Here is a 17,519-nt window from a genome sequence, read left to right on the forward strand (position 1 = left end):
CCATCTTTATGTAGAGCAACAATTCTTTTTTTCAGATCCTCAGAGAGTTCTTTGCCATGAGGTGCCATGTTGAACTTCCAGTGACCAGTATGAGAAAGTGAGAGCGATAACACTAAATTTAACACACCTGCTCCCCATTCACACCTGAGACCTTGTAACACTGAGTCAAATGACACCGGGGAGAGAAAATGGCTAATTGGGCCCAATTTTGACATTTTCACTTAAGGGTGTACTCACTTTTGTGGCCAGCGGTTTAGACATTAATGGCTGTGTGTTGAGTTATTTTGAGGGGACAGCAAATTTACACTGTTATACAAGCTGTACACTCACTACTTTACATTGTAGCAATTAGTATAATTTCTTCAGTGTTGTCACATGAAAAGATATAATAAAATATTTACAAAAATGTGAGGGGTGTACTCACTTCTGTGAGATACTGTAAAACATATGCCTCTCTTGTATGAACGTTTTTTCTCGAATGAGCTAATTTTTAAAAATCCCTTTAGTTCATAGAATATTGAAGTGATGCAATTAATAGGCAGAATTTTTTTGAAGAAAATATTTTATATATAGTAAAATATAACTATAAGATTTTAAAAGAAGCTGAAAGAAGTTTTGAAGAACTCTTTGAGAACTGTTATGCTTCCCAAAGCTGCATTTATTTGATAAAAATGCAATAAAATTGTTGTGAATTATTATTTATTATTGCAAATTAAAATTACATTCTAAAATATATTAATTTGAAAACGCAAAGCTGAATTTTCAGCAGCCATTAATCCAGTCTTCAGTGTCACATGATCCTTCAGAAATTATTCTAATATGCTGAATTGGTGCTTAAGAAACATTTCTTATTATTATCAATGTTGAAAACAATTGTGCTGCTTAATATTTTTGTGGAGACCATTATGTCATTATTTTTCAGGATTTTTTGATAAATAAAAAGTTCAAAAGAACCGCATTTATTATAGTATAATATAATGGATTTGTAAAGATTGTTAAAGCTGCACATACGTAAATACTTTTACTTTTTAGATTCAATATATTCAGCCAGTCTGTTTCACTTGGCTACATGCATTGAAGGTAGCACAGAACAAAATACAGTACATCAATTAAAAGTAACAATAGACTCTATATGAAATAGCTGAAATACAAATGATCATTTAAAAATAATAATAATCCATTGTACGACTATTAGTGATAATTATAGTTTTTCTTGATCTCTGTTTTCACTTTCTCACTGCTTTCAGCCATCATCCTTCTGTCTTTTATTTACAGATCAATGGAAGTATTAGGGGGACAGAGAAATAAGATAAAGTGGGGGGAGAAGGTACCGACAGGTTGTGATCATCTTTTGACCTGACCGTCAGCAGCTCTGCTATCTGTTGGCTGTCTGACACACACATACACACACACACTCACACACACTCACACACATCGTAACCACTGTCATCTCCCAGGGCGCTGAGAAGCAGCGAATCCTTGAGGGTCTGAATGAGGGCGATTCTCAGAACCGGTCCTGCACACATCTGTCCTCATTTATGACACTCGCTGCAGGTATCTGCCGTCTCAGACACAGACAGGCCTGGTGCCAGTGTCTCCAATTCACACCTCACAGTTCCCCATTCAGATAACGTGCCGTATAAGTGAGAGTGAAAGAGTGCGAGTGTGTATTCCTCTATCTCTCTTGCTTATTTTCTCACTTGTAGCCTGTTTTGTCTGTCTGTCTCTCTCTTTCTGTTTATTTCTTCCATTCATCATTTTCCATCACACCCAGAGGGCACACAGCACGGCCACAACTGGCCAATTTAAGCATTGTAACAATGCCAATCAAGCAATTAAGACCCAAACAACCTGTGTGCCCCCCTTCATCCGCTCTGCTAATGCCAACTTTGTGATCGCTCCGGTCCTGCCTCTCTTCTTACTCTCTTGCCCCGGCTGCGGGGGCATCAGCTGCTGCTGGACCCATCCAGTCCTCTGATTAAACACAGCGCACACTGGCCCACGATCAGGGAGGTGACAAGCTCATTAGTCTGACATAAGCCTTAATTACTGTGGCGGCTGATTCTAGATCAGCGTGGAACGGAATAGCAGATGGATAGTGGGAAAGTCATCGCATGGGAGTTGATTGACATATGTGATGAACTGTCAGAGGGTAAATGCAGCAGTTCAGAAGGGTTATGAACCACAGGACCCTGGTGTGAGTTATTTTGCATGCATCATGTGCAGTGTAGGATAACTAGTTTGAAAATGTAGCCTGCTAAGCTTCAAGCTGCTCGCAAAGTAGCTGAATACAGGCAAGCTGCACTATTGAAAAAGTTGTTAGCTAACAAAATGAAGCCAATGCCACCCTCAAGTCTAATGGTGGCTACAAGTAGGTGGTGCCCATCCAAAAGGGCCATCATCCCACCAAATCAAAAAATTGTCAAATTAATTATTTGGAATAGATTTACTTCTGAATTTTCTCTAATTGACTATTGGCTATTTGACTGTTGCACAAAAGAAAAGTTGTGGTCAAGAACTTTAAAGGGATTGTTCATCCAAAAATAAATTCTTTCATCATATTACCCTTTGGCTTTCATTATATGGGCATTTCATTATATTTAAAAAAAATATCTTCTTTTGTGGTCTGCAGAACGGTTTGTCACCTCATAATGGTTTGGAACAACACAAGGATGAATAATTTATTACATTTTTTTTTCATTTTTGAGTGAACTATTCCTCAACTTTAGCTCTCAAATCCTTTTCATTCAGATAAGTGCAGATATTTTGTGTGATTGTATGTAACCAGTGTTGTTACTGTTAACTAAAACTAAAAATATAACCATTAAAAAGGTTTCAAATAAGCTGTAGTAAAATTTTTGTTAATTGAAATAAAGGTGAAATAAATTAATGATGAAAAATGTAAACATAGTCTAAACATTTTGGCAACTAACTTAAGTTGAAGTACTAAAATTACTAAAACTAATAAAAATGACACAAAACCTAAATTAAAAAGAAAACGGAATATATATTTTAAAAGCTCATTATTTTTATAACCTACCTGATATTTGTTGAATGTTTATTTAATTTTTTGATTTTTCATTTACTTTAGAAGGTAGGTATATTTATGGCTTTAGCAGTTGCAAACGATTTATAAAAATGCGTAATTCTGATTCTAAATTATGTTTTAGAGGAGCTGCATGTTTCTTAAGTTATTGCTTGGTAACCATACAGGTAAGTCAGACTCTTTTTACTTGGCAGAGCACATAGTTAACTCCTATTATTAATATTAATTACATCTATTTATTATATATTTATATCTCATCAAATTGCTGTTTATTGCAAGAAAAAAGTTCTGCTTTGTAATATACTGTTGTTATTTGTCAGGAATTAAAAAATAAAGACAGAAATTAAAACAAATAGGAAAATGTGTTCATTTTCCAACCACAACTGCTACAAAACAAGTATCCCACACATACATTTATGCAAAATACAGCTAATATAATCAGCAAAAACACTGCCATTTAACTGATTTGAAAAATAGAGTGTCTATTACTATGATGTCTAATACATCTAAAAGAATCAGACATCCCAGCACTACATGAGAGAGGGAATCGATTTTTATTGCCTCAGCTTGCTCAGTTGTAAGGCAGTTTGCCCAATACAGTATGACATAAAAACAGGCATGTCGGCAACACTGCTGGCAAAAATAGCTTGTTATTTGAATAACTACACAATTTTGAAAACAGCCGAACTTCGGTCACGCTACTGAGAATGCAGTTTAGTTATTGAGTTATTAGAGTGTTGCTACTTACTTACGAAACACTGACCAGAAGCTAGCCATGCGCTTGCCACTCATTTCCATCTCTAATCTCTGTCATGCTTTTTTCCCTAATCTTTCTCATGCTCTCTAGTATTTTTCACTCAGTCCTGCTTTTCTCCTGATCAATTCGGGTGTATTATTAAGAAGAGTGTGTTTAGTGTGTGACTGTGTGTGTTGTGCAGTATGTTTAGTCTCTAAGGTTTAATTAAAGAGCAGCCAGAGAATCTTGTCAATGGTCCCAAGACTCTCCTTAGAACCCCAGAGTCATCCTCTTCTACTTTACACTTCACAGAACACACATAGAGAGAGAGACGGACGATGAAGAATTATTGGAGGAATAATATAGAGAAAGAGGGTTTTCAGTTTTATTGGCAGGGACATTCCTGTTATAGGCTACCATTGAACTCTGCAACTTGAAAAATAAATATGCTTATGTTGTAAATTGAAGATGTATAAGGTGCAACAGACAATAATTTTATTTTATATATTATAAAAAATATTGTATGAAATTGCAATATTAATAAATATAAGTAAATTGTTTTTAAAATATTTACAATCAATCCATTTAGTATAAAGGCGTGTGTATATTATATTTTAAATAGATTTAATTGCATAATTATTTTATTGAAGGTAATTTAGTCAACATTTAATGCATACAAAAGCTATATGCATACGCATGGTATATTGTACATTGAAATGTTGATTAATAAACATAAGTAAATGACGGTTTTAAAAGATATAATTGTATCAGATAATCATACAATTTTTGTATAATATTTTGTAGGGATGCACCGATACCACTTTTTCCAGTACTCGCCCGATACCAATACTTTTATTTTTGGTACTTGCCGATACCGAGTACCGATATCAATATTTTTATTGCATTTGAAAAAATTTTAATATTGGGTACAGAAACCAAAATATTATGTATAATGTTAGTTGGTTAACTTAATTTATCAAATAGATACAATCAAACCAAAATGTATTCAGACACCTTCAACATTTCTCACATTATCACAGTTTATTCGCTATAGTTTAGAAAATGGTAATACAATATAACAAGAACTCAGAGTTAAACTGTGTCAGAAAAAATTCAGCTTGATAATGTTAGTTAACTTTGATAGAAAGGTATGTTATGGATTACAATCAACCAAAAATTAGACGGCTGTTAGTATGACAGTATTTACACAACTATCAATACTTAGTCGGTCATCCCTTAGCCTTAATGACAGCCTGTAGTCTCCTGGGCATGCTGTCATTCAGCTTCATGCAAACCTGAACTTCAATTTTTATTTCCCAGACTCGGTCTTAATAATTTTTGGTCCCAAATTTGTATCAGTTTTACTGGTAGTCCACTGTATTATAATTATTTATTATTTTCAGAAATAGAAGTCGTGTTTTTTTTTCATCTGAAATGTGCTGCGATTTATATTCCAAAGCCACTCATATAATGCAGAAACACTCAAGCAAGCAAAACATGCTGAACGTGTGCACATATTTGTACTGGTGCAGAATAGTACAGCCTAGCGCATTTCACACAGGCTGCTAGATTCACTTTCACCAGAAAGTCGTGTATGCCTAAGGTTTAAAATAAATGATGTTTATAGTGAATGCATCTATAAATGGTCTTATTTTTACGATTTAGTTTTAATCCAAATGTTGCGTGTGCTAAGTGAGTGAACATCAAAGATCACACAACAGAATTGCGCACGCACGCACTCTCTCTCCCTACCTACCATTAAGTAATTTGTGCATTGTTTTACTTACTTGTTTTTAACGTATCCGACCGAACTACAAACTTTCCAGTGATGTCTGTGAGAAAGGTATATTCACTCGACAAGCTCGCGCATCTGCGCCGCAGCGTGCTCAATCCACTCAGCGTGCTTTGCTTATCAGCTCACGCACGTCAGCTATACAGTCAATACTGAATGTTTAACATTATATTCATTGCATACATATACTTCGTAGACATCCTTAATCTCTAATAACTCCATTCTGCTGTCTTTTGTTCTGTTGTCGGTGTTTCATTGTCTGAATATGGCACTTAACACATGCTGAGTGGTATCGGCATTTGGTATCGGGGCATTTTAACGAGTACGAGTACAGGAGCTCAGTATCAGGCCCTATACCGATACCAGTATCGTATCGGTGCATCCCTAATATTTTGTGTAGGTGTATGTATACTATATATACAAAGTATAGGGGAATGAACATTTGTATGCAATAAAGAGTGGCTCACTCATGTTATGCCGTTGACATAAGGGAGCCACTCTTTATTGCATGCAAAGGCTAAATGTATATACATATCTTTTATGCAACATTTTTACTTTATTTGGATGGATATTTAAATGGATGCAAACTAAGCACAACATTGAGTCTTAAATTATTATGAACGAAAGTAGAAAGAATTATAGTGCAGGAATAAGAGGAATAGGCAGCTCAACTGTTTTATTCCTTTCTCATTTCTGCATGACCTCCTTAAATACCACATTACCTATAGACTACTGGGGGAGTTATACCATAGTTCTCAAATTCAAATAGCTTTATTGGCATAACAAAAAGACAGACACACACTCAGTGACAGTGCTGCACTGGAAACGCTAATGGCCACATTAAATGAGACTATTATGGGATGGTGATAAAGTAATATCACTGGAGGAGTCCATTCAGCATGATGATTGTTGCCACATTAACGATGATGGCGATGATGATGAGGAAGCATTGTTTTGCCTTTTAAATAGCTTGCCATCCACATTTACTGCACCAAGGAGGTCTATAATATTTGCAGACAGCTCTCTATTAGCATTCCCATTCCTCCCAATGGCATTTGCGTGGTTTGAAATCTACCATCGTTACCAATTTTTTTTGAGCCAATCACCTCAGCTCTGGATCCACAGGAAATGATGTCATGACAATGCTGAATCCATCTGTACAGCAGCCATTCAATTTTCTATCTGTTTCTCCTCCTACCTTTTATAATGTCCCTGGTCTGCACCTATTTGTGTCCTTCAGTGCTGTTATATATGACATTCCTGTCATCTCAGTAGTTGAGATTTAATGCCTCTTTCTCCATTAGTTTTAAAGTTCACTGCTTATGCTTGACCTTTTGCCCTCCATCTTGTCCGGACTTCAAATCTAAACCCAAGTTAAATCCATTCACTTCACATAAATCTCTCTCTCCTCTGTTTTAGCTAACCATTAAAATACTTAAGCGTCTAAGCTAAGCGCTCTTGGCTAAATGCTAACACCATGTGAAACGAACATCAAAGTTTTAAAGCATCAATCAGCTCTTTCAGGCGATTAGAGGCTTTAAAATACAAAAGATGCATTCACGACCAAATGTGTCGGTTCTTAATTAGACTTCATATCCGCACAGATGATTTCATTCAGGATGTGAGAGCTAAAACATCTATTTTTAGCTTGTTAGTCACAACTGACTGATAGAGGCTCTTTGTGTGGGTGTTTTGAGATGTTTTCCTTTGCATCGCTGCCTCCCTGTCTCAATCTTATTGTGTTTATGATCCTCATAATGCCCTGAACGAGTCGTCTGAGCTGTCATTTGCCCGCAGTATTGCTTTTTTCCAAGGTTTAGACGTAGAACACTACAGGAAGCACTATAACTGCTGAGTCATTGAATTTTTAATAGGGATGCACGATATATCGGCCACCATATCGGTATCGGGCGATAAATGCTCATTTTTTCTGTTATCGGTATCGGCCCAATAAGAAAATTTGGCCGATATCTTAAAGCCGATAAATAATGCATTATTTCCTTCAGAGACACTTCAGATGCGCGCTGTTCGTTTGCAGCCTTTTGTGCAATTGTACGTTGTAATATTGTGTTTATTTGATGTATATCTGATTTATCTCATATAGAATGCGTTTGGTTAAGTTAAAAGAGCGCTTCAGTTTACCAGTGATAAACTCAAACAGCAGTGCACAACATTAATAACTATGATTGGGAATGTCGTGTATATAAAATTCTAATGAGAACATTATTATAATAAAACGTTGTGAATTATTTGGGTTTAGTTGCTGTGTTTCAGCGCGTTGATACTACATATAAACATCGAAAGCCATTCATGTTTGATGGGAAATGTTATAGAATTTTTCACTTCTATCTGTCTCAAATGCAGTCTAGCCTTGTCATTAAAGATCTGGGCTAGAAACTAAAAGGTTGTAAGTTCAAACCTCCTGGAAATCCTTCAGTTATTATCACCAGTGTGAGCACGATGCTTAGGATAGGATAGTTTGCCTAAAAACGAGTAGATGCAAACCTGTATGACTGCGGAACACAAAAGGAGATCTTTTGAAGAAAGTTGCAGCTGTTTTTGGACTTCATGTGTGGTCACGTTAGCAAACTTCACAGGCAAATAAAGCTTAATTGTCTATTGTTAATAGTGTAGTGATGTATGAATCATTGCTTACATAGCAGTCACTTTCAAACCAAGCAGTTTTCTGTTGGTCAACATGGCAAATTTACATTACCAACTTGAACACAAGCTAAATCTGCTTGGAGAACTTTTTCGCTCTCACACAAAGCTCCTGATCACACAAATTCATGTTGAAATGACTTGATTTCATGAAATGTTGTTGAGCAATGGTAAATATGACCACACCTTTACAATGTAAAATAGTGGGGTCCAAAATAACCATTGACTTTCATTGTATAGACACAAAAACACTGAGACAATCTTAAAAATATCTTCTATTGTGTTCTGCGGAGGAAAATAGATTTGGAATGACATCAGGGTTCGTAAATGATGACAGAATTTTCATCTTCATGTGAACTATCCCTTTAATCTAGGTTGCAGCATTTAACATGGTACAAATCCATGTGGTTGATATGTGCATGCAAAGGGTAGCAACTCGTAAATTAACCTTTAGTCACTAACCCTTACCCTTTTTGTTGTTGACAGGATCTGCAATCATCTGCGTAACCTCTTTAACTGACCCCATGAGGACGGCTGAGGGAGATGGAACGTAACAGATTTTTCTTCTTTACTTACTGCGGCATTACCACGATAACCCACCAGGGCTGAGCACAACCTCTGCCCTTCTTCCACCCCAACCCTTCCACAGTCCCCCCATTCCTGTCCTCCCTCTTACTCCCTGAAAGGACCAAACAAACCAGCAAGATCACTTTTTCTTATTTTATTATAATAGTTTTACTTTCCTTTGTCCTTCACCCATGAAAAAGCAAAGCATAGGTCAATAAACCAGCGTAGTGAAGAAGGAGAAAACAAGACAGTCATGTATCTGTCCAATGCCTGTAAACGTGATTTGGGCCATGCCCGCAATTCGGAGGCCACCCACGCAAGTACTCTCCTCTGGTTGGCACTGTGGATTACCTTGGCATCATGTCAACGCATTGATCCCGGCACCAAATATCCCACTGTCACCACAAACTACGGCAAATTGCGCGGGATTAAAAAAGATCTTAACAATGAGATTTTGGGTCCCGTGGAACAGTACCTTGGTGTCCCCTATGCCACGGCGCCGATCGGAGACCGTCGTTTTCAGCCACCAGAAGCTCCTGGGTCCTGGCAGGAAGTGCGGAACGCTACACAGTTCGCCTCTGTTTGCCCGCAGAATGTGCATGGTGTTTTGCCCGAGATCATGCTGCCTGTGTGGTTTACCGACAACTTAGATGTGGCCGCCACCTACATTCAGAATCAGAGTGAAGACTGTCTCTACCTCAACATCTATGTGCCCACAGAGGATGGTGAGTGTCTGACACACCACAGCAAAGCATTATGGTTATATCTAATAGGGGAGTAGAGTGCAACAGTGGCCATCCACTTTTCCAGCAGCCTTGGTTCAGGAAGTATTTTCTGATAGGGATTTTGAAGAAGTTTAAGAGTTATAAGCCATGAACCAAAACAACCACCTACGAGGTAAATCACAACATTACAAACTTTGATGTAAAGCAAAAAGTGTTTGAAAATCAGACAAAAAGACAAATCTTTAATAAGGGAAGAAACTATAGTCCCAATAGGCATTGTGAAAGAAATTATCAAACGAATAAAAAATGATTAATAAGTCTAAAACTATTGATGTTGATTATTGATATAGAAACAATATATTTTATGTTTGTTGCAAAATATGCACTACATACAAATATTACGAATATATACAAATAGGGAGACTCACCCTACAACATTCGCAGTGCCTCATGGGAGTGGGCAGGTGCTAATGAGTTCTTTTGGCGAAATCTGCTTGTTTAGATTCTCTGATTGGTGGGGATTGTTTTGCAGAATCAGGTAATTAATTCAGTTAGCAACCTCATAGATCACAGTAGGTCTGTCTTTAAAGGTTTATAAGTTATCGTTAAAAATCAAATCCCCTATTGAGAAAATGAATGGTGATTTTACTTCTGAAACTCAACTGCTGCACTCTATAGAGCAGGGGTCTCCAACCTTTTTTACACCACGGACTGGTTACGTTTGGAAAACATTCTCGCAGAAGGAGGGTAGGGGTTGGGGGATGGGGGGGTATATAGCCTAATATATATATATATATATATTACGCTTTTACATAGTATCATAATTGCATTATATAATGGTTCAAGGCATTATATTGTGCTTTTTTTTTAGTCACAGATCGGACTATTTTTTCGGATTAGCAAGAAACAAATTTTAAGGCACAGAGAATGACAATGCCGTGAAGGGCTTTTGACATAGGCACATTTTATGTGTGTAGGCCTATGTATATGCAACTCGGTATTTCCGCGCTGTCTGAAACACGTCTCTATGCTTGGGTATATATATATATATATATTAGGCTATTATATATTATAATAACATTATATAGTGGTTCAACGCATTATATTGTGGTTTTTTTTAGTCACAGATCGGACAATTTCTTCGGATAAGCAAGAAAAAAAATATTTAAAGCATAGAGAATGACAATGCCATGAAGGGTTTTTGACACAGGCTAATTTTATGTGTATGTATACGCAACTCTGTATTTCCGCGCTGTCTGAAACACGTCTCTATGCTTGTGCGCGCTTTGATTGTGTGCGAGAACAGTGTGTGAGTAACGAATTGAGCTCTCTTTCGGTTCTTCTTCTTGTGGTTTAAAATTGCTTGTACTTGTAAATTGCCAAATTAATCTGCGAATCACGTGCGTGCCGAACGGTAGGGTCTCATCCGTATGTATTACGGATCAACTGCGATCTGTTTAACTCCTAATATGTGACAGATCAGAGCAATCTTTCATGTACTTATTTAACATGAAATTGTCAAATTTCTACTCCGTATCAATTGCATACAATGAAAATACAGAATAATTAGAACAACCATTAACATAAATAAATAAGAGAGTGTCATATCAATTTTTCCCAGAACGTTCTTGTGACCCGGTAGCAATTCTTCCAAGGCCCGGTAGTGGGTCGCGACCCGGTGGTTGGGGACCTCTGCTATAGAGTAATGGAAGCTATAGGCATGCGTTTTTACACGCCTACAGTGCTACATAGTAGATACTACAATACTTACGGACAGTTCTCCCAAAAATGGAAATTGTTGTCATTTACTCATTATTTTACTGTTGTTCCAAACCTGTATAACTTACTTTCTTCTGTGGAACACAAAATATATTTTAAACACTGTCTTGTTTTGTGAATATAATGAAAGTCAGTGGGGTCAAGTGTTGTTCTGGACCCCACTGACTTTCACTGTATGGACAGAAACAGTTTAAATATTCTTCAGAGTATCTTTTTTGTGTGTGTTCTGCAGAAGAAAGGAAGCCAGATAAGTTTGAAATTACATGAAGGTGAGTAAATCATGATAGAATTTTCATTTTTGACTGGACTACCTCTTTAACACTACAAAGTACCATACAGTGAAAATGAGATGTATTTTCTGCCTTTGAACTTCAGTGCAGCTTTACCAGACCTTGACTAAGGACATGTCCTTGCCTTCTCCTAGTTATGATCAGTCCACTGCACTCTGGATCAGGACTTGTCAGGAATAGTTTACCCTATGATTCACTTAAAGAGTGAGGCCAGCTGGAAAGACTAAAGTGTTCTGGGAAATTACTTGTGCTCCAGCATAAGACGTACATTTACAACAAATTGCAGTAAATTGATGGAGAGTTAACAAACCAAATAAGTGACTGACTTTTTAGACTGAGGTAAAACCCCTCAACATTTGTCTTTTTTCTTTCCTCGTCTAGTTCTTTTTTGTCTTTTTTTTTTCTTTTGAGAGAGAGCAAAGTGGACAGATACTCTCAGAGGATGGAAAGAACTGATTTGCGAGGAGGTGTTTTTCTCTCGCAATTAAGGTTCCAGCCGCCAAGTTGCCCAGAGAAACAAATTATTGACATCAACAGTAATTTGCAATCTCAGAGCCCTTTTTGCTCCTTTCCTCTCAGTTTTTACCACTTTTTGGCAGCCAATGTAGGTGTTTTGTGTTTACAATGGTAATTGTCTTGTTTAAGCAATTCTTTCTATAATGAAAGAATGCTTTGAAATTTGCAACCCGTGTTAATGAGAAAAAAGTCATCAAACTTATTACCTCAGTATTTGCACTATACATACCAATGCGTAGTGTATAATGCCTCATAGCACATCAGCATACTCCAGCACATTGCAGTCAGACTGAACATCTGCATAGTCGTGTGAGTGTTTGTTCACAGCAAAGATGCCAGTGTTGTTTTCTTGTTTTTGACACCATCAGCAATGTGTCTCTTTTCCTTCCTTCCCTTTCTACTTCTCTCTCTCGTTCTGTCTTCAAACACTCATTTTCATCCCACATTATCTCTTTCTCTTCGCCATGTGTCTTTCACAAAGCCCTCTGCAAATCTGCTGATTCCTAGATTCCCAAATGCACCAGTTCCCATTTTCCCAAATCCCCAAATTCCCTTTAATCCACTCAGTCTCTCCCAAGCCAGCTTGCAATCCTGCGCATTAGAGTTGCTATTTAGAACAAAATATATTATCCAATGCATCCATGTGTATCTGCACCAAATGGTGGAGTCATTCATGAATTTAGAGTATGATTAAGCATTACATGAATACTGTATATAATTTCAGATCAAATAAAGGAGCTTTTTGTTTAGTTTTACATATGTAGAGAAAGTCTATGCCTTAGAACTGCTGTAAAGATATACAGATTAATTATTTTACAGAAGTGTATGCATGCTGTGCTGCAGTTGATCCATGTGAGAGTTAGAAGAGGGGGTGGACAGGAGATCAAAGCTACTATATCAGTTACTATATGTGGGGACCATCTTGGCCCCAAACTGCCCCAAGCAACTTATACAGCAGTATGTAGTCTCATTATTTGTCTCCCTTTGTTCTTGTTCCTCTGACTATATATAGTGACATCTGTTATAGCCTCTTTTATGCTCGCAGAGCATTTATTTTGATTAGAAATACAGCAAAAATATTATTAATTATTAGGCCTATAACAATTTAAAATAACGATTTTAAAATGTTAGTTATTCCTGTTATGGCAAAGTTGAATTTTCAGCAGTCATTAGTCCAGTCTTCAGTGTCGAATGATCCTTCAGAAATTTTTATAGGCTGATTTGCTGCTCAAGAAATTAAACATTTGTGATGCTTACTATTTCTGTGGAAACAGTGATGTATTTTCAAGGATTCTTTGATTGATAAAATGTTTAAAAGAACAGCATTTATTTGAAACAAATGCTTTGAAGCAGTATAAAAGTATCTACGGTCTCTTTTGATCAATTTAATGTGTCCTTGCTGAATAAAAGTATTCATTTGATTTAAAAAATAATAATAATAACCCCAAACTTTTAAATATGCCATTTCCTGCAGTAGTCATTTACCTTCTGCAACAAGAGATCAAATATGGACATTTTCCCTTTTTTTTCTTCTTTTTTTTTTTTGGAGCCTATTATTATTATTATTATTATTATTATTATTATTAAAAGCCTATTTCTTGTTTTTTTATGCCTAAATTACTTTTGTCTTTTTCTTGTTCGGTGGTCTGGGAGAAAGTAGCAGGACCCTGTGGGAGTTGATTGAAGGCTGGAGGCAGATGGTCAAGCAGAGGCATGTGTGAGCAGGACTGATGGGTTGGTTTTAGCATGACTGTGCACTCTGCAGCCCACCTGATACTGCCACAGGCATGTCTACTCACTCTTCTCTGTCAGATCGATTTGACCAAGAGGGAGCACAAAGCCTACAGAATTTTCTCATTGTTTTAAGTAAAAATATATAAATTGATCAGTAAATCAACAAGCAAGTAAAATCTGAATAGATTGGCTTTACACAAAGCAAAGCAGTGAAGACATAATATGATTCTGACTTAAGGAGCTACAATAACATACCATATATTGAAGTATCCCAAAGGCCAAGGAGGTAGAAATGAGAAATGGAAGAAAGAAATGAGGGAACACTTGAACAAAAGATGAAATTTGAACAGCACTATTGTTTTCTATGGGAGGGAAATCAAAACTGCTTCGGAGTGCACCTGAGTGTTGGTGTAGAGGGCGTTTTTTAATTAGCTCCTGGAAGCTCCAAGGTATTCTGAATATAGATGGACCATTGCGGGGCCCTTTCAAGTATTAGAAGCCGAGATGCACGCAAACAATTCTGCGATGTACGACAACAAAACAAGTATTCCAACAGAAGTTTACAGGCTACAGCTTGAGTGTTTGAGATTTTGAATTTAAACAGGATTGGTAGAATCAGTGGGCTGCTTTTAGCAAAAGGCATCATTAGCCGCGTTTCCACTGTCGGGCCAAAAGCGGGCATGCTAGTGCATGCCAGGGCCAGTCGCGTTTCCACTGTCACTTCCGGGGCTTGATCGTGCCTCGTTGGTGCTTCATCGGGGCCAACGGCCCGGGTTTTTTGTCCCGATGAAAACCTTGGGCGAAAGCAGGCCAGCTGGGGCTAGAGGAGTGGTTATGAACTGGAGACCACTGGAGAGCGGCCAGTGCCGCGGAGCATTTCATAAGGTTCACCAGCATTAAAGACTTTTAAAATAATTTTAGTTCAAAACTAACTTTCAGACAGCAGCGAGTGTTTGAAATAACTTGATCCGATTTGGATTATGATCACCATACAAGGCAGAAATATTTATAAGCGATGCAAAAGACTATGCATGCTAGTCATTAACGTTACCATAGTAAAAATTGTAAATACGACCGCTTGAAGAAATCAGACGTCAGCTTCTTATTCTCTATCACAATCATGTATTTATTTAGAAACATATTTTATCTGTCATAAGTCTCATCTCGAGATTTTAGCTCTGCGTATGTCATAAAAATTTTATGTTTTTTGTTTGGGAGCTTTTATAAAAATATAGAAATAATCATTCTTTCTAAATGTGATGTATATAGTGTGACTACAAATCAACAGTAACAGACTCGACTGAATTAAGTAGGTAGGCGATGTTCATACCGCTTTATTTCTGTGTGACTAATTTTCAATCCTGATAAATTAATTCATTATGATCAAATGTATCACTTATTATTGTAAAACATTGATGCTTTTGGATTTAAATCTTTAACAAAGCATGCAAACAAACGGCTGCATTTATCATGTTCGTTTTGTATTCGCACTAGTTCCAGTGACTTATTTCTTATTAGTTTTCTGATAACTTCTCTTTGTTGGTGAAATGATGGGGTTGCGTCGTGACGTTGTTCCTGAGAGGCGTGTAAAGAGCGGGTTTTAGTGAAGCTCAGCGGAGCTTCTGGCCCAACGGTGGAAACGCAGTGTGATTTTTGACTCTGTGCTACAGGCCCGAGGCTATTAGCCCCGCCCAGCCCATTTAAAGCACTGGCTCGCACTGGCCCGACAGTGGAAAAGCGGCTATTGTCATATTATGGCCAAATTAATGTTTAGAGGGAAAATAATAATTTAGTCTTCTCTCCCCTAAACTACTGTAGCTTGTTCTTTTCTACAGTGCTTTTTTCTTTCGCTAAATGAAAACCAAAGGAAGACTTCAATTTTGCAGCAAGGTCAAACAAATGGAATCAGCTGAGGTCAGTTTCTCAGCTTAGAGTTTTTAGTGGAAGGTAATGAGAACAAACTGGTAACTTTCCAGCTGAGAATATGTGCAGGCTTACTTGAAATTGTGTGTGTGTGTGTGTGTGTGTGTGTGTGTGTGTGTGTGTGTGGAAATCCCAGAGCAGAACTGTAATATTGTTAGACTGTAGGGCCATGAGATTTTGGGAAGGAAGTGTGTGATAATGAATGTGTCTACACGGCTGTCAGCTCAAGAGAATAACAAATACTCAATTAAAAGAATGAGATAACAGCTGATGGACACAAGAAAGAGAATAAGACGAGTCGTGAGTAATAAAGATGTAAAGTACAAGAGTGAATTTACAGCAAAGTGAGACAGAATAAGCTAGAGTATTAAAAGAAAATAAACATTATAACAAGAGAGATGCAGAGAAAAAGAGGGAAATGGAGAGGGAACGAGATGAGAGCAGATATGTATGGATAGATAACGCTGACACAGAATGAGGGTTTGGCAGGGGAAGGGGTCGCCTTGGCAACCCCTCAGCTCTTCCTGCGTGTAGCTGTCAGGCGGCACGTCAGAGCCGTGTGAGCGTGTGTGTGTGTGTCCCCTTGTGCGTTACCACTAGACTCTCAATGAAGGAATTAGCAACAGCTCTGCAACACACTCTATTTATAGCCACAGAAGAGAGAACCACTTGAGAGAAAGTTATTAGGTGTGTGTGTGTGTGTGTGTGTGTGAATTCTTGACGTAGGGCGTAGATGTGCAGATGGCACATTGTGCTGGTTCGTGCCATGCTTTCTTTCTCCCTCTCCTCTTTGCCCTACACAGAAACTCTCTTCACATGCTAATTGGTTTGACAGCAGTTGTCATTGGAGGTGTTTGTACAGTTGCAGGCAATTGATGGAAATGAGCTTACTAAAGATCCCACTGACTTCTGGGACTTTTACAGAATGTACTGTGAATGAATGGACTCCATTAATAAACATATATAGATCGGGTCTCTAAAGAAGCTGTTTCCAGGACCTTCTAATTGCTACAGATGTAAAATGGAGGACAGTATTTGAGTCATTCCACGAAACCGGTACGATTTGAGTCCCTCTGACCTTTTTAAGTGTATTTTATCTATTGGGTCCCCAAAATCTATTTTTAAAAGCTTTTTGTATTAATTGAAATGTCTCCTTTAATAAGGTTTAAAAACATGACATACATTTTATATTTATATTAGAAATTATCTTGTTTTTTTCAGTTGACACCACCTATTTTGTCATGTCCCTCATGGCCTTCTATGAAAGTGTACTTGGGATATGAATAATAAAATTTGAAAAAAGTCCATACATTTTGCCATTCTCATAAATATCTATCTGTGCTTTTTTGCTGGTCATGTTTTTTTTCTAAGTAAATTCATGATTATTCATTAAAATCATATTATTTAGTTCCGTACATCAGTAACCCCTCAACCACGTTACACAAATCATTATCCCCCTATAAAAATTATTAACTGATCCTTATGTGACATCATTAACAGGAAGTGACATCATATAAGTCTTCTGAACAACATTGTGGGCAGACATAGGCAAGTTCCCACCTTCTTTTATAACTATAACTTATTAATATTGTGATATTGTGGTTGTCAAGCATAATGACTCAACCCCATTACATCAAATAAAGATAGAAATATATTACTTGTGAAAATTATCTTTTTATTTCAACAATATACATCATTTCTTAATATCATTCATGCCTTGTGCTCTCCTGTTATTCACTACATTTAAAGC

General features: G+C 37.2%; 1 protein-coding gene across 5 annotated transcripts in view; it reads left to right on the forward strand.

The window, feature by feature from the left end:
- Positions 1-17,519, forward strand: part of nlgn2a (neuroligin 2a) — a 226,299-nt gene that overhangs the window by 84,157 nt on the left and 124,623 nt on the right. For all 5 annotated transcript variants that reach the window (XM_016249931.1, XM_016249933.1, XM_016249930.1 and 2 more), the window contains one exon: positions 8,722-9,527. In XM_016249931.1, the coding sequence (XP_016105417.1) occupies positions 9,056-9,527 (472 nt within the window). In that variant the 5' untranslated portion in view covers positions 8,722-9,055. The remainder of the gene's footprint in view (positions 1-8,721; positions 9,528-17,519) is intronic.

Source organism: Sinocyclocheilus grahami, unplaced genomic scaffold (genome assembly GCF_001515645.1).
Source record: "Sinocyclocheilus grahami isolate Dianchi unplaced genomic scaffold, SAMN03320097.WGS_v1.1 scaffold961.1, whole genome shotgun sequence".
Taxonomy (NCBI): Eukaryota; Metazoa; Chordata; class Actinopteri; order Cypriniformes; family Cyprinidae; genus Sinocyclocheilus; species Sinocyclocheilus grahami.